General features: G+C 46.8%; 1 protein-coding gene across 1 annotated transcript in view; it reads left to right on the top strand.

The window, feature by feature from the left end:
- The window catches only part of LOC144819181 (uncharacterized), a 244,180-nt gene that overhangs the window by 105,474 nt on the left and 119,620 nt on the right, over window positions 1-19,086 (top strand). Inside the window, exon 5 of the mRNA XM_078677153.1 lies at window positions 2,055-2,271. Within this exon, the coding sequence (XP_078533279.1) occupies window positions 2,055-2,271 (217 nt within the window). The remainder of the gene's footprint in view (window positions 1-2,054; window positions 2,272-19,086) is intronic.

The following is a 19,086-nucleotide window of genomic DNA, read 5'->3' as shown; positions in this document are numbered from 1 at the left end:
TGCCACAGATGGGAGTGGGCTTTAGCCCCTTTGAACTTCTGTATGGGCACCCTGTACGCGGTCCTCTCAGCCTGGTGAAGGATGGTTGGGAAAAGTCTCCCAGGAAACCCCCCAGGATGTGGTGAGCTACATGCTGGCCTTCAGGAGCCAGATGGCGAAGTTGTGGAAGCAAGCTTCTGACAACTTGGAGGCCAGCCAGGCAGTCATGAAAGAGTGGTATGACCACAATGCTCACCAGGTGGAATTGGAGCCTGGCCAGAAAGTGTGGGTGATGGAGCCTGGAGAGCTTAGTGCCCTTCAGGATCGCTGGACAGGCCCATTTGAAGTGTTGGAAAAGAAGGGTAAGGCCACATATCTGGTGGACCTTAAGACCCCTCGACAGCCCCTACGGGTGCTGTATGCCAACCGACTCAAATCCCACCATGAGAGTCCCAAGGTCATCTTAATGATGGTGACTGATGGGGGAGAGGAAGCGGAAAGCGAACCTCTCCCAGACTTGTTCTCGTCTCAAGAGAAGGATGGGTCAGTGGAGGGAGTGATTCTCTCTCCCGCTCTAACTCCTGAACAGCGGGAGGACTGCCGCCAGATACTGGAGCAGTACTCTACGTTGTTCTCCCTTGTCCCGGGAAGGACTCACCTGTGTACCCATGATGTGGACACAGGGGACAGCCCACCAGTGAAGTCGAAGACCTACCGGCTGTCCGACAAGGTGAAGGCTAGCATCCATGGAGAGGTTGCCAAGATGCTAGAGCTAGGAGTTATAGAACCTTCCAACAGCCCTTGGTCCAGTCCGGTGGTGCTAGTGCCAAAAGCCGCTCCACCGGGCACCACGCCAGAACTGAGGTTCTGTGTGGATTACCGGGGACTGAACTCAGTTACAAAGACTGATGCTCATCCGATCCCAAGGGCGGATGAATTAATTGACCGGCTAGGAGCTGCCCAATACCTAAGTACCTTTGACCTCACTTCAGGGTACTGGCAGATCTCCTTGACAGATGGAGCGAAGGAAAGGTCAGCCTTCTCCACGCCTGAGGGACACTTCCAATTTTGCGTGATGCCCTTTGGGCTCAAAAATGCCCCTGCCACATTTCAGCGGCTGGTGAATCAGGTCCTCTCTGGAATGGAGGGTTTCTCCGCTGCTTACCTGGATGACATTGCTGTCTTCAGTAGCAGTTGGGAGGACCATTTGCAACATTTGCAAGCAGTTCTCCAGGCCCTGAAACAAGCTGGATTGACAATCAAGGCCAGCAAATGCCAGATTGGGCAGGGGTCGGTTGTGTCAAAAAGTTCAGAAATGTAATTTAATGAATTTTTTAATGAATTTTTTAATTGTATAAATTGTACTTTTATGATGGTTTTTACTGTCGAAATAAAGATTTACTGAACTGAACTGAACTAGGTGGCTACCATTGTGGCAGTCGCTTATCTAACCAGCTGCGCATTCAGTGCCAAGAGATGGGAGTTCAAAAGATAACAGACACTGAGGTACAGGACTAGACTGATGACGCACACATCATAAAATCCTTTCACGATTACTGCCAGACTCTTTACTCAGCGCTGGGCCTCTACCCGGAGTCTGTAACAGCTACCACCACCTTGAAAACCGACAAAGCATCCAAGCTAGACCAACCGATATGAATCCAAGAAAGAAGTGATCTCTAGGTTTTTTTCCTCTTTCAATGCGTGCTGCATTCTACAGCACCCATTGAAAGAGGGAAATTCCTGTAGTGGTTTCTTTTGTGCAAGATGCCCCTGTGCACCGCATGCCACTATGATGCTTGACAAATTTGAAAGTGGGCCGCCCAACTCATTGATCTATTTTCAGGTTGATTCATTACACTCCACTTTATTTTCCTCCCTCTTCTTACAATCTTAGCTCCAAGATCTGGGGGGCCACTGGGACAAAGAATTAGCCATGTGAGATGTTTCTCTAGTGCATAATCCTACAGTGGCTGTACATGTACATTCATGTAAGGTATCCATGCTATGCAGGCATTTATTTCACACACTGTAGGTTTGTTGTAGAAATGGTTCCATTAATATATATTTTTCAGGGATTCAAACAAGACCAACACACTCATCAATCGTGTCCAAGGAAAGGAAAGTCTATACAAGGGGCAGTTCAACTTGGTAGCGCCTGATGGTTCTGTGATCCCAACCAAGTCTGAAGACAACTCCCTGTACCAAGCTCTGGCAATGGCCAAAGGGGTCCAGCCGAACCAGGATATCTCAAAGGAGGCGGTGGATTTCAAGCAGAAGGTGTTTAAGGAGGTGAGTTAACATTAAATATAGTTAAAAGGAGAGATAACACTTTGCAGGCTGGGATGACATTTTATGGACCGCTGAGCACAAGTGAATGTAGAGCACGACATTTCGCATCAATCCTGTCACTGCTTCTGGTGTCATCGTGTAAGTGACTCTTCTTTCACGATGCTTCCCCATTCTAAACAATGCTCCCATCTGAGTGGCTGTCTGTGAGGGTCCTGTGGAAAGAATGCCCCTTGCCCAACTTCCCCTAATTAATTCCTATATGTATCCTGTTATTCATTCTGAACTGCATGTGTGAGTGAGACTTGGGTGCCACACTCAGAGCCACATCTCTTCTACTCACTCGTGGCTCACTCCTTCTGATCTTAGTGTGTGAATGAGCCTTGATAGACACACTCAGAGCCACACCGCCTCTATTTACATCTGGGTACCTATCTACAACAACTTTGCAAACCAATCCAACCCCAGAGAACGTGTTGCTATCCCACCCACCACCAACCAAGAAACCCACTGACCAAAGGGACAACCCTCACCAGAAACGTAAGAGCAGCAATCATGTGTACCATTCATTCTGGGGCCAACGGACATTTGGCCCCACCACATATACAACCTGGGAAGATCACCATTCCCCACCACCAAAAGCCACATCATCAACACCTCCATCATGTCTGCCACTTTCTAGGATGAATGGAAGCTTGCAGATATCACTGCCCTTCTCAAGAAGCCCACAGCCAACCCGCATTCACTGAGGAACTTCTGACCTATCTCCTTGCTCCCTTATCCAGCCACAATGATAGAAAAGACCATTAACAAGCTACTCACTACCCACTTCAACCTGCACAATCTTCTAGACAACACTCAGTTAGTGATGAAGATGCAGTAAGAATCACAACACTGACACCGCACTCATCGCAGCCAATCTGACATTCTAATCATCCTAGACTCGACAAACAGATGTTCTTATCCTGCTTGATCTCTTTGCGGTCTTCAAACACTATCTCCCATGACACCCTCATCAGAAGACTCCACATAATTGGCATACAAGGACTAGCTCCTAAATGGATCTGCTCCTCCTTAAGGGAAGAACCCAAAGGGTCAGGCTACCACCCTTCCCTTCAGAGACCCACAAAAATTGATATGCAGAATCCCACACGGATCATCCCTCATTCTTTTCAATATAAACATAACACTGCTTGCCAACATCATCCAATCACAAGACATCACGTCATCTCCAACATCGCTGACATTCAACTCATGCTGTCCCTGATGGACAAGACAATCACTACCAGAGCCAACTTGACCAACTGCATGATCATGGTGTGGTAAATAAATAATTAATTACCGGTACTATTTTTGAATACATTAATAATAATAACAGATAGCTCAATAAATAAGAGGCAGGATCCGGGGAATCTGAGTCTAACAGGCTTTAATCAGGCACAAGGGAAGGGACAGGATCGGAACTGCCTGAAATAGAATGGCACGAGTGGCAGCTGCAACGTCTCATTAACAGTACAAGGTATATATAGTAAAACATCACAATTACATTACATACAGTAGGCGTAACAAGTGACAAGCGTAAGATAAGAACACATGGGCGTGAAAAGAAGGCGTGCACAGGGCGTGCACGTAGACATGTGATGAGAACGTCACAGAAGTGTCATGAAGTGGGTGGATACATGGAGGGGGCTACCTGAGCGGCTGGAACCTTTAACCTAGTGGTGCGCGCAAACGGACAATGACGTGTGACTGGGAGAGCTGGGGGCTATGACTTCTGCACTAGAGGAGGAGACTAAAGTCTGCGGTGTCAGGACGACATGTACCTATAGCATATCTGGTATCTGGTGTTTGGAGTACATGTTGATAGAATCTAAAAGTTATCAGGGCAAAGGCTACTTGATACTAAGGCTGGAGCATGCATATATTCTACATGTATTGCGTGTACTATGAATCTTCCATGAATATTAATACAGTAATTCTCGTGCATGGAGACAGAAAGACTAGACTATAGCTGAAGCTGTTTATGCGGTTCGTTAGCTTAGGAATATGAAGACGAAGAGCTGAGCTGATAACTAGAGGCATAACATATTCTTGGCAGACAGGCAGGCAGAGCCAGGCCGGGCACCGCGCTGCGCGGCAGGAAGTAAGTGAAGGGTCAGGGATGCAGGTGGGGGCTGCATCGCTCCTCGGAGTGGGTTCAGGAGACAGGAGCTTGAATCTGGTGTCCGGGCCCTTTCGAGGCCTAGAAACGGGGACAATTCAATGAATTAACGTGCATACTGTAAAACGTGGCAACATAGGCCTAATACTCGTTGCTTTCACGAGAACTGGAAACTGGCATACTAGAGTTGGACACAACTATAAATGCGTCTTTAATCGATCATAGGGGGATATATGCATATCGATCATGCACATATAACATAGGATGGGGAACACGTAGGCACATATGACAAGGCAAAATTCAATTTTCCTCATTCCCTCCTTGTGCCCTACGTTTCCATCAGGAAACATCAATATTCATGATACCATCTATCTGTTCATATAGCATCATTTGCTCGTATCGAATTTTCTTGGAACGGGACTTAGGACTTGGAATAAAAGAGGTAGCGCACAAGCCGCAAATCGCAGGGCCACATTGTAAACAGAGACAGCAACTGAATATAATCATTACTGCTATACCCAGGAATGACAATACTTTCCATCCCCAGGCAGATATTATACTCCAGAGCGAACCGGACCATGTCCAAGTGCCTGGATTCTGGTGTAACTGATGGGCAATTTTATGAAGTCTGGTTATAGCTGAATAAACAGACGGTGCGTTATTAGGAATGAAAATGCAGCAACTAGATCCGATGACTCTACAAGCTCCTCCCCTATCGGCCAGTATGACGTCAAGGACGAGACGATTTTGGAGCACAACAAATCTCATAGCAGATTGCTCTTCAGTTAAGTTACCTAGAGCGGAAGTAGTCTCATTCACTACTGCTTCAAGGGTTCTGGTTAGCCTACGTATTAACTTACTATTCTGGACAGGACCTATGAAGAAGAAGAAACCTTTATTGAAATCTTGATATTGTTCTAAGGCAGTTTCAGTTTGATCGACAATTGGGGACTCAGTCTCCCTTCTATGTCTAACGTGTACTAGATGTGTGTTTCTGTGATAATCGGATGGGGCTAGGAAAACTGGTGGCAGTAGGAAGGCAATGTAACATGTTCCATCCCAATCGAGGGGCAGACAAACATATGCGGTCTGACCACACACAAAATAAGAATGACGTGAGGCTTTGAAAATAGATTTCCCACTGTCACTATACTCGACCACAGTAGTACAATCACTATGTCCTACATGTGCGGAACCATTCTTTCTGACACATAATTCGCCTTTCACTGGTAGAACTGAAATAGCAGGCAAATCTGGAGTAGTCTCGGACTGAACATTCAAAACCATGAAATTCGAGGAATAATTACCTAGATCATATACTTCATTTTCTAGATCTAACCCTGTTCTATGGGAAAGACCTTCCTTGTCTGGGAAACATGTTCTATTCAGAAGGGACATATCATTTGAGGATGACGTTAACGTGGACCATGCTCCACACGAACCATTCTGTGAAAACGGATAGGGAAAGAGTGGCAGAACTCCCTTCGGTGTCTGGAAAGGGGGAAGTCGACCACACACCCAACAATTAGTGGCATTGCTGGTCTGATGTGAATAGTGTAACATACGGATAAACGTATTATTGCGCATGGCAAGACGATAGGATAACTCGTGAGGAGGCAGGTCACTAAAAGTATGCTCTACTGTAACATTAGAAGAAAAATGTACATGTGACTTAATAGGAAAACATAAATGTAAGGCATAACTTATGCAGGTAACCATAAGACTCAGAAATGTCATAAATAATAGAGTAATAATGCATCTACTTCGAAGATTCTTACAATAACGTATTCTCTTAGAGTTTTGACTAACTCTCTCACTGTGTGGGTCTATCTCATACATGTCAGGAACCTGTCTAACCGTTTCACCCGAGAGGGACTTAGACAATTAAACTGGCTGACTTACTAGACCTTAACTTTTCTTTATACTCCTGCTGCGGAGTTTTCTCTAACAGGGGAAGTTTAGATTCAGTGTCTCGGCAGTCCTTGAGAACGGGGCAGTCTTTGAAAAAAGTTTTTGGCCGAAGTCCATGGAATCGTTTTACATGACTGGAGTGCAACCACCCCTTCCTGCCCTCCACCTTGATGGCCGTCCTTGTTGTTAGTAGTACAAGTCTTGGCTCCTTCCAGCAGGGCTCCAGCGGACTTGAACAATCAAAATTCCTCACGAGGACTAGGTCGCCTGGTATGACCTCGTGCGGTTTCACTTGAGTGTTGTCTGGAAAAGCAGCGGCAACCTGTGAACGACAAGAGAGTAGTGCAGACATCAAGGAAGCCAGGTAATCTGTCAGCATATTACTGTCAACATCTGTAATTGTACGTGGTCTAGGTGTACCCCACATGTTTGGGGGACGACCGAACACTACCTCATAAGGAGACAGACCTGAACGGGAGTGAGCGACCATTCTCATATAGAAAAGGGCGACTGGCAGTGCTACTATCCAATCTACGCCTTTCTCTGCGCATACTTTGGCAATGCGGATTTTCAGAGTCTGATTATGTCTCTCTACAAGACCGGCTGCTTCGGGATGTCGTACACAATGGAACTTCCACTGGTACCCTAACAGAAGGGATACTTGTTTCATAAGTTCGGAGGAGAATGGCTGGCCGTTATCTGAATACACGACCCTTGGTAATCCATAGCGGGGGAAAAACTCACGAACCAACTGCCTGGCAGTGGTCGCGGCAGTGTAATCTGGAACTGGATATGCTTCTGTCCACCTGGACAAAGCGCATACAACTACGAAGACATACTTGAAACCTCGACATCGCTCCATCTGAATATAATCCATCTGGAGGACTTCAAAAGGGTGGTCAGGAGGATGGAATCCACCTTGTTCCACCGGGACACCTTTACCTGGATTGAACTGACAACAGATCATGCAGGTACGCACTTTCTGCTTGGCTGCTGCTCGTAAATGCATGTTGAACCAGAGGTTCTGAATACTGTCTAGCATGGCTTTTTCTCCTAAGTGTGCTGGACTATGTGCGGTGTTAATAATGACTTGAACCATAGAGTCGGGGAGAAACCATGTGGCTTTTCCCTTCGTCCACCATCCTTGATCTGTCTGGACCCCTCCTTGTTCGGACCACTTCTTGATTTCATCGGGAGTAGCATGTGACTGTATATCTAGTACGTCTTGTGTAGGGTCCTTAACTGTCATACAAGTCGTCTGATCTGGAATGTCTGTCTGTGTCGGGTTAACTGGAATGTCTGGAGTCTGAGCTGTAAGCTTGGCTGTTCGATCTGCTAGATCGTTACCCTGGGAAATGATGTCAGTGACTTTCGTATGTGCCTTGCACTTCATGATAGCGATAGCTGTCGGTAAATGTATTGCATCTAACAGAGCTTGAATGAGGGGGCCATGCTGAATCTTGGTTCCATGAGAAGTCATGAAACCTCTCTCTTGCCAGAGTACTCCAAAGTCGTGTACGACTCCGAATGCATAACGTGAATCTGTGTATATGTTTACTTTCAGGTTCTTAGCTCGTATGCAGGCTTGAGTCAGAGCGACAAGCTCTGCTGCTTGAGCAGACAGGGTGTCAATACGATGTGTTTCTATAACTTCGGTGTCAGTAGTCACTGCATACGCGGCTACTAGTTCTCCTGTACTTGTTCTCATACATGAACCATCCACATAAAGTGTCAGGTCGGGATCAGGTAATGCAATGTCTGTCAAGTCTTGTCTTGGCTTTGTCATGGTGTTAACAACCTCCACACAGTCATGTGTGGCAGGATTGGAAGTAACTGAGGGTAACAGTGTAGCAGGATTTAAAATGTTGCAGCGTCTGATTTCTATGTGTGGCTGAAACAGTGTCAGTTCATAACCTGTTAAACGTGCAATTGTCAAGTGCTGAGTCTGTGTTCGGTTTAAAAGAACTTCCACGGAGTGTGGAACTTGTACTGTCAGGGAATGTCCTAACACTATGGAATCACTTTGTCTGATAGCTAGAGCTGTGGCTGCAACGGACTTGAGGCACGCAGGCAGAGCCTGGGCCACCGGATCTAATGTGCTAGAGAAATAAGCACAGGGCTTGTATTGTCCTGCTTGATCTTGTGTGAGAACAGATAATGCAGTACCATCACGTTCGGTGACAAAAAGTGTAAAAGGCTTACTGTAGTTTGGCGTTGCTAGAACAGGTGCTTGGCATAAAGCTTTCTTTAACTCATTGAAAACAAGTGTATGTTCCTGGGTCCAAGGGAGGACAGTCGATGCGGCTGCCTCCTGTGTCGTTAACTGTATCAGTGGCTTGGCTAGATATGCGTACTGAGGAATCGATTGTCTGCAGTAAGAAGTGAGGCCGATAAAAGCTCGTACCTCCTTCTGAGTCTTGGGCTGTGGAAGATGTGCTATTAACTGGATACGGTCAGGTGTCAACTGCCTACCCCTCTTGGACAGTAAGTGTCCAAGGTAGACCACTTGCTGGACACAGAATTGCAATTTAGAAGGGGACACCTTGTGCCCCATCTAGGCCAGGAAATACAAAACAGTAAGTGACCCACGTTCGCAGTCACGTTCAGAACGGGCTGTGATCAATAGATCATCGACATACTGGAGCAGAGCAGTGTCAGTTGGCATGTGAATATTGTCTAGTTGTCTTTTAAGTGCTTGACTATAAATGCTAGGGCTTTCTGTGAAACCTTGAGGAGCTCGTGTGAATTTATAGCTTCTTCCATTTAAACAGAATCCGAAAAGAAACTGGCTGTCTGGATGAATGGGGACACTGAAGAATGCGTTCTTGAGATCGATAACAGTAAAGAACGTGGCTTCAGAATCAATGGCTGTCAATAGGGAAGAAATATCTGGAACCACAGGGTACTGGGGTATGATACATTTATTAAGTTCTCGAAGGTCAATCACTAATCGATAAACTGGAGGTGCATTTGGATCAGGACGTTTTAGAATCGGAATGATAGGAGAATTACATACATTGGAGTCAGTTTCTACAACTACTCCTTGAGCAATGAGCTCGTCAATAATTTTCGATAAGGCTGCTACAGCCTCAGGTGGCAATTTGTACTGTCGGATTCGTGGTAATACAACACCTTTCTTCAGAGTAACACTATGGGGTGTGATGTGCATACAACCTACATCAGTTGGACCTTGCGCCCATAAATGCTGTGGTACATTCAATAATCGTGGATCAAAATCACGTAATACATAATGACCTTTAAAGTCTCTTAAAAACAGTCGTACCCCTTCTGGGGAGCAGCATATAACTGCTCCTAATTCCTTCAGGGTCTTAATGCCTAGTAAATTCTCTGGACAAGATTTCGTTAGTAACAAGTCTGTAGTTCGGGATAAGGGACCAACTTCTAGAGTAACTGGTTTCGATATTTCATTAACAATAGGCTTTCCTGAAAATCCAAGGGAAACATTTCTAGAGCCTGAGAGTGGAGCCCCTGGAACCTCGTCATGACTGATGGTAGTCCTACTCGCCCCTGTATCAATCAGAAACTTTCTGTCTTTCCCTAATACTTGACTGTGTACATAGGGACCCTCTTGATCTACAGGAATCTCGATGAGAGGCAAGCCAACCTCCCTCTCTAGGCTGTTTCATGAATATGGCTGATAATCTGGATACTCTGACTGGGCATGCTGGTACATCTGCTGTGTAACGTGCTGTGTGGCAGCTATAGGCTGCAGTACTGTAACTGTCTGTTGTGCGTTCTGCGGTGGCTGGGAAGTCTGTGAAACTTGTTCTTGTCTAGGCGGACGTGGTCTCTCTTTCGTCTTACCAGTAGCTATGTTATGTTTCAGAACTGCATATTCATTTATATAATGACCTGGCTGTTTACAGTAATTGCAGGTCCCTTTAACGGGAGCTGTAGGATGACTAGCTTGATTCGGACCCCTCTTCTGGCTGTCTTGCGGAACAGACTGTGCAACTAGCACTTTCATTTTCGTGTCTTTCATACGTCTCCTTTCATGTTCCTGCTCCTCCCTGGTTCTGTTCTGGTGAGACTGGAGCATCTGAAGCATTTGTGACGGAGTATTAGCTTGCCAGGTACTTTCGACTTTCAGTACTCGATTTTTAACTTGTGTACTTGAATTCTCAACTAGCTTGGTAACAAAAAGATGTGGATACGATTCACTACTTGTTTTCAGACCACTATTAATAAGGAAACATTTCTCAAATCTAGAATAAAAATCACTAGTGTCTTCATCTTGTTTCTGTTTACAGGCTGAGATGGCATCCCAGTCTTCCTTTTTTGTGGCTAGTAATCTTGGCAAGACTTGTATTAACAATTCGGGCAAAGCTTTAGCTTTTTCCCCAAGACCGGTACCTGGAACTCGTGTGTTATCTTCAGTTTCTAATGCGGTCCAATCTATCTTTTTCTCTCCCACCTCCCATTCTTTCTCTTTAAGTTTTTCATATATGCCCGCAGGCAACAGGACCTTTAACATTTTAATGATATCAGGATACGTGTATTCTCCCATACGGAGCATGTCCTTTAATTCACGGTGGAACCCTGCTGGATCTTTATCGTGACAGGGTATTAACTTTTTCATTTCAAGAAGTTCTATTTTCGTGATAGGGGTGTAAACAAATACTCGTTCTAGATCACCCCCCTCTCCCTTAACTGGATGTACTTCTCGTAACGGATTCTGTCTGTCTATGTAGAATGATTTTCTTTCTGGGGGTGGAACGGAAACAAAATGTGGATTCAGGAACGTTCTGTATTTGTGGCGCTGTTCTAATATGACACTAATTAAATCGGTACCTAGACCTTTCCATCTGTTTAGGAGTAACTCGTTCAGTACATCATGTAAAGGACCTGGATCAGAATGCTGATCCTCATACAGTGTAATGAGGTGCTGGATCATATACGTACCCACCAGACGCTGCTCAGCTGGGGGCAGTTTCAGAAACGTTTGTGCCACTATTTCATCTGGAAACGTGGTAGAATCACTAGTCCATCGGACTGCTGATCGAGCTAGTTCTTGTTCATGCATTGTACTAAGCTCGCTATAACCTATTCGTGATTTCAGAATTTGATCGCTGGCCTGGAATACTTGTTCAAGAGAACACTGTTCTGGTACTGGAGGAGGAAAAACTTTCTTGTAATCTAGGCGTGAATGTCTGTCGGAAAATCTAGTTCTACCTACATACGCTATTCTGGAGGGATTCTCGCTGTCTACCTCTTCACTAGAAGAGTCATTCTCTTTCTCGGTTGCTCTTTTTGCTTCCTCCTTCTGGTGTATACTTATAATTTCCTTACGAATTTTCTTGTACATACTTTCTACACTACCTTGTGTCTTGTGTTTTCCCTCGGCTATATTGTCACTCCACCTGATCAGGCCTTTCATCTCGTCTTTGTCTTTATCAGGATAATCTTGCTCTCTTATTAAACAGTTAATCAAGAACTGTAAAATCATATGTTGAATCTCGGTTTTTCTGTGTGCCATAGCTTCGTGAATACTTCCTGGATTCTCCCCTGTACGGACAAAACGATATATTCTGTCTAGATGTTCCTTCATGTCGGGCAGGGTGACCAAAAAGTTGGCAACCCGTCTTAAAAGTACTGAATATAATACCATGTGATCTTCGCCTGGAACTGGATCATATATACAGTCAGTAAGAAGTCGCTTGAGGTCTGTGTATGTAGCCACTTTTGGCGTACGCTGTAACGCTGCTTCTCGCGGCGTCATTCGTCTTACTTGAGGCGGGGTGATAGGAGCACCTCCCCCCGCTGCTCCTGAACTAGAATCGTCAGTTAATACTGTACGTGCTGGTAAAGTGACTGGCAAACCGGGTACATTTAATGTGGGCTGGTCCGGGGGTACTGGCACATTAACTTGGTCCCCGGGACCAGTGGGTGGAGGAACAGGAATTACATTATTTACAGGATGCTGAGGGTGAGCGGGCGGAATACGATTTGCATATGCTGGGACTGTGTCGTCCAAATAGGACGAAAGAAAAATTTCAGCTGCGGTCGGTTTATGATGTAGCTTAATCAGGACCAATGGTGGCGGTAAATTACAGGGTGCTTCCGGGGTTGCCTTCGGCAAGCCCTCGGCAAGAAGAGGATACATACCTTTAATAAGGGCATTTCTCTGTCTGTCTGACTGTTCTGCTCTAACTCGTTCACCTTCTTCGATTAATTCCCTTTCTTGGGCCTTTTCTGAGGATTCCCTACTTAATACTGTTTTTCTGAATTCTTTTTCGGTTCTTCTATGAGATTCTTTGCGCCATAACTCGATGGCATCTTTCTGGGACTGTCTGGCTTTCTTTTTCCATAATGCTTCTTCTACTCGCATGATGCACTCGGCATCCCATGTACCTGATACGGGCCATCTATATTTCTCTTCAAGATCCCTCGTGTAATCCACCCATAAGTCTAGATATAATATGGCATCTAAGCCATGCTTGTGATACATGAAATGTCCATGACTGTCCCTAGGAGGGACAGGAACTGCTTTTTCGAGTAACCCTTTTCTAGTTTTTATCTGACGTAATTTCGAAAACAGAGGCATGTCTGAGTTGTACTTGCGAACACAATACACAATAATCACAGTAATGAAATGGCAAACAAATCACTCATACCACGACATAGAAATACATTATAACAGTTCGAACAGAATACTACCTGATACACTGAAAACATAACACTTGAATTTCTCGAGAACGGACTTACTAGAATTACTGGATGCACTGCTAAAACAGTACAGAACATACCGGTCTCGTAAAGAGACACGTCATACCGTATCCACCTAGGTGAATACTTCGGACTGGATCTGTGTACCCAAACCCATCGGACCAGGAACAAACTAATGAACCTGTCTAGATACTTCCCCCGCAACGGTACTCACCGGGAAGCAGAAACTGAAGGCTTCGGACTGGACTGGACTGCTACGATGTCTGGTTACTACGCATGCGCTTCGAACTTCGGACTTCAGAAACAGGTGGGCCTCCGGATACCTCGGACCTTGCTCTCTCGGCTTGGGCTCTGGTCGGGACGAACCGCATTCCTCACCGCCTCGTCTGGATGCCGGACCGCAGTTTCCGTCTCCTCCGTGGGCCTGAGGGAGACTTGAAGCAGACATATCTGCACGTGCACGGTAGAGTTCCGTCACGGCTGTAGAAGGGTCAGGGGGCCTGCGTTACATCTCCGGCGCGTGGGGAAGGGGCTCGTCCCTGTTCGGGCGCCATTTATGTGGTAAATAAATAATTAATTAACGGTACTATTTTTGAATACATTAATAATAACAGATACCTCAATAAATAAGAGGCAGGATCCGGGGAATCTGAGTCTAACAGGCTTTAATCAGGCACAAGGGAAGGGACAGGATCGGAACAGCCTGAAATAGAATGGCACGAGTGGCAGCTGCAACGTCTCATTAACAGTACAAGGTATATATAGTAAAACATCACAATTACATTACATACAGTAGGCGTAACAAGTGACAAGCGTAAGATAAGAACACATGGGCGTGAAAAGAAGGCGTGCACAGGGCGTGCACGTAGACATGTGATGAGAACGTCACAGAAGTGTCATCATGAAGTGGGTGGATACATGGAGGGGGCTACCTGAGCAGCTGGAACCTTTAACCTAGTGGTGCGCGCAAACGGACAATGACGTGTGACTGGGAGAGCTGGGGGCTATGACTTCTGCACTAGAGGAGGAGACTAAAGTCTGCGGTGTCAGGACGACATGTACCTATAGCATATCTGGTATCTGGTGTTTGGAGTACATGTTGATAGAATCTAAAAGTTATCAGGGCAAAGGCTACTTGATACTAAGGCTGGAGCATGCATATATTCTACATGTATTGCGTGTACTATGAATCTTCCATGAATATTAATACAGTAATTCTCTTGCATGGAGACAGAAAGACTAGACTATAGCTGAAGCTGTTTATGCGGTTCGTTAGCTTAGGAATGTGAAGACGAAGAGCTGAGCTGATAACTAGAGGCATAACATATTCTTGGCAGACAGGCAGGCATAGCCAGGCCGGGCACCGCGCTGCGCGGCAGGAAGTAAGTGAAGGGTCAGGGATGCAGGTGGGGGCTGCATCGCTCCTCGGAGTGGGTTCAGGAGACAGGAGCTTGAATCTGGTGTCCGGGCCCTTTCGAGGCCTAGAAACGGGGACAATTCAATGAATTAACGTGCATACTGTAAAACGTGGCAACATAGGCCTAATACTCATTGCTTTCACGAGAACTGGAAACTGGCATACTAGAGTTGGACACAACTATAATTGCGTCTTTAATCGATCATAGGGGGATATATGCATATCGATCATGCACATATAACATAGGATGGGGAACACGTAGGCACATATGACAAGGCAAAATTCAATTTTCCTCAATGGTAGCAGATTGAATGCAGACCAACTGCCTACAGCTCAACTCCGAGAAGACGTAAGTACTTTTCTTTGGCAACAAGACCTCCCCATGGGAATCCACCTGGTGGCTGTTGGAGCTAGGACCCACACTCACTCACTCAAGAAATTCAGGGATCATCTTAGACGACAAGCTCAACATGGCGGCTCAAAGTCAGCGCAGTGTGCACTTCCTGCTTCCACATCCTGTGCATGCAACAAAAGATCTTCAAATAGTTGCCTCAGTATACCATATGGACCCTCACACTTGTCACCAGCAGGCTGGACTAAGGCAACACTCTCTATACCTGTCACTCCACAAAACTCCTATAAAGACTCTAGTACATTCAGAACACCCCTGCAAGGCTCATACTGAACCTCTTAAGCCGGACCCATGTAACGCTGCCCTTCAAGAAACCTCACAGGCTCTCGTTCACAAGCGCAGCCAATTTAAACTTCTCAAGCACACATACAAAGCCCTACACAACTCAGGACTGGAATACCTGAACAGCCACATACACTTTCACCAACCCTCCAGACACCAATGCTCTGCCTTACTCTTACTGCCACAATAGACCCACTTCCAAAAAAGCAAAACTGGTGGTTGCTAATTTTCCTACATCACACCCAAGATCTTGAATGACCCCCTCCTTAACACATCAGATTCTCTTCCTCACATCTTGAGTTCCGCACAAAACTGAAAACATGGCTCTTAGTATAAGCACCTTTGAGTACCACACAACTACATATCTACTCACCTGCCCAAGCACCTAGATACCCTTTTGGTGATTTGTGTTCTATACAAACCAATCTAACATAGCAAAATATGACAGAGATCCTTGTGGGGGTGAGCCTTGGTAGCTACACTCATAGCCACATCCCTTACTCACCACTGGCCCACTCCTTTTGCTCTAACTCTCCACTGAAATTTGCCAAACTCCTGATATAAGTGTGTGAGTGCGCCTTGGAAGCTTCAGCCATAACCCATTCTATTCTAATTACAACTGGATCACTCTTTCTGGTGTAAGTGTGAGAGTGAGCCTTTGGAGTCTCACTCCAAGCCACATCTCTTCTACTCACACTTGGCTCATCCTTCAGGTGTTAGTGTGAGTTTTGGCAGTCTCACTAAGAGCCACAACTCCTCTACTCAAACCTGGATCACTCCTTCTTGTGTCAGTGTGTGAGTGAGTCTTGGGTGCCTCACTCAGACACGCATCTCTTCCAGTCACACCTGCCTCACTCCTTCTGATCTTAGTGTGTGCATGGGCCTGGGAAGCATCACTCAGAGACACATCTCTTCTACTCACTCCTAGTTTACACCTTCGGGTGTTAGTGTGAGCTTTGGCAGTATGACTCTGAGTCACATTTCTTCTAATCATACCTGGCTCACCCTAGATGAAATTGTGTGAGTGAGTCCTGGAAGCCTCACTCAGAGACACCTCTCTTCCACTCACACATTGCTCAATTCCTCCAGTATTAGTGTGTGATCAAGATCTGAGTGGAGATTGGATGCCCTCTCTTCTACTCTACACATTCACTCCTCATTCTGTCACCTGTCACTGTTGGAGGACATCACTGGCAGAATTTATCTGCCACCAACCTATTCTGGAGACACTCTCATCCTCTCTACAGATGCCCCCACCCTCCTCTGGAGATGCCCCATCTTCCTCTAAAGACACCCATCCCTTCTCTGGAAACACCCCAATCCTCTCTACAGACCCCACTCCCTCCTCTGGAGACACCCTATCTATCTCTAGAGATGCCCCACCCTCCTCTGGAGACGCTCCCATCTATCTCTACAGATGCCCCACCCTCCTCTGGAGACACCCCATCTATCTCTACAGATGCCCCACCCTCCTCTGGAGACGCTCCCATCTATCTCTACAGATGCCCCACCCTCCTCTGGAGACACCCCATCTATCTCTAGAGATGCCCCACCCTCCTCTGGAGACACCCCATCTATCTCTACAGATGCCCCACCCTCCTCTGGAGATGCCCCCATCTTCCTCTACAGACACCCATCCCTTCTCTGGAAACACACCAATCCTCTCTACAGACCCCGCTCCCTCCTCTGGAGACACCCTATGTATCTCTACAGATACCCCACCCTCCTCTGAAGACGCTCCCATCTATCTCTACAGATACCCCACCCTCCTCGGGAGACACCCCATCTATCTCTACAGATGCCCCACCCTCCTCTGGAGACGCTCCCATCCTCTCTACAGACGCCCCACCCTCCTCTACAGACGCTCCCAACCTACTCTACAGACGCCCCCACCCTCTTCTACAGACACCCCCACCCTCCTCTGGAGATGCCCCATCTTCCTCTACAGACACCCATCCCTTCTCTGGAAACACACCAATCCTCTCTACAGACGCCGATCCCTCCTCTGGAGACACCCTATCTATCTCTACAAATGCCCCACCCTCCTCTGGAGACACCCCATCTATCTCTACAAATGCCCCACCCTCCTCTGGAGACACCCCATCTATCTCTACAAATGCCCCACCCTCCTCGGGAGATGACCCCATCCTCTCAACAGATGCCCCACCCTCCTCTGGAGATGCTCCCATCCTCTCTACAGACGCCCCACCCTCCTCTACAGACGCTCCCAACCTAATCTACAGACGCCCCACCCTCCTCTACAGACGCTCCCAACCTAATCTACAGACGCCCCCACCCTCTTCTACAGACACCCCCACCCTCCTTTGGAGACACCCCCATTCTCTCTACAGACAACCCGATCCTCCTCTGGAGACGCCCCCACCCGCCTCTACAGACAACCCCATCCTCCTCTACAGACACCCACACCCTCCTCCGGAGAGGCCCCCGTTCTCTCTACAGATGCCCTACCATCCTCTGGAGATGCCCCCACCCTCCTCTAAAGAGGCCCCCATCTTCCTGTACAGATGCCCCCACCCTCATCTGGAGATGCCACCATCCTCTATACAGACGCCTCCACTCTCCTAATGCACCCACCCTCCTCTACAGATGCCCCCACCCTACCCTTTAGACACCCCCACCCTCCCTCCTCTACAGACACCCACACCCTCCTCCGGAGAGGCCCCCGTTCTCTCTACAGATGCCCTACCATCCTCTGGAGACGCCCCCACCCTCCTCTACAGATGCCACCATCATTTCCTTCCAGGTTGGTTCAGGTGGGTCTTTCAGCCTCCTCTCATAGTGACTATCCTGTCTCCTTTGACCCACATCTGTGTGTGTGTAAGCATCTGGTTACCCCCTTCTTTTTCCCATCTCTCCAGTGTGCTGACCTCCCTTGTTCCCTGCTGCCCACCCTCTGTAGTCCTACAGCACCCCCTACCTCCCCATGAGCGCCTAACACCCCGCTATCCCTTCGAGCCCCTCCTTCTCACATCACTTTCTGTCTCACCGCTCACTTCACCTACATGTTAAGGGAGAGACTGATCTGCTATACATCCTGATTTCTTTCCTCCTGACAGGGGGGTAACACAGGCCCTTTCAGGGACCCCACCGCTTCAATGGGGGGGTCCACTCAGCCAAAGGTGAACCAATATCTCTGAGATATGGGAGACTCAGGCACCTCTCATTACATGCCTGGTGGGGGGCCATCATTTTGTGTTGCGCCCCTACCTCCTCACTTGCAATCATGTAACTGCAGAGCACACATTGGGAGGGTTAATGCTGCCCTCAGAGTCAGCCCAGGTTTTCTGCAGCACAAGCACTTAACAGCGTAACCTATTCACCACAGTCTTGTAGAAGATGCCACCAATACACAGCCTTTCTAAAAGTGTTGTAAAGTGAAAAAAACTTATTTCAGACTTATTTTTCTGATACCCTTAAGAACGCATTCCCTTGCTTAATATTACATTCAAGTTCAGTTTTATTTATATTTGTTTTACTTCACTTTTATCATCTACAGATGACATCAGTTTTTTCTCAGTGTGCTAGGTAAAACCAAACAAGCATTTGTATTGCAAATTGGTCTCGCATTTATGAGAGTTAGTTTTATCGGAGTTGTAAATGACAATGGGCCAGATGTACGACCATTTTTTGCATGCACAAAAGGGTTTGCGAACAAGTTTGTTCATGCAAAAGCCTGTTGGGCCATGTACATAGCCTATTTAGCGAGTCGCAATTCTTTTGCGACTCGCTGAATAGGTTTTGTGACTTGCTATTTGGAAGGAGCGTTCCCTTCCAAATAGCGAGACTCAAAACCATGTACAGATGTTTTGCAACCGTAATTGCGGTCGCAAAACACTCGCAATTGCCACCTACTTCAAGTTGGTGGCAATGCATTTGCAAATGGGAAGGGGTCCCCATGGGGCCCCCTTCCCCTATGCAAATGCATGC

Source organism: Lissotriton helveticus, chromosome 2_1 (genome assembly GCF_964261635.1).
Source record: "Lissotriton helveticus chromosome 2_1, aLisHel1.1, whole genome shotgun sequence".
In the NCBI taxonomy this organism is placed as follows: domain Eukaryota; kingdom Metazoa; phylum Chordata; class Amphibia; order Caudata; family Salamandridae; genus Lissotriton; species Lissotriton helveticus.
Note: the sequence above shows the minus strand (reverse complement) of the source record. Positions and strands in the feature narration are given on the sequence as shown.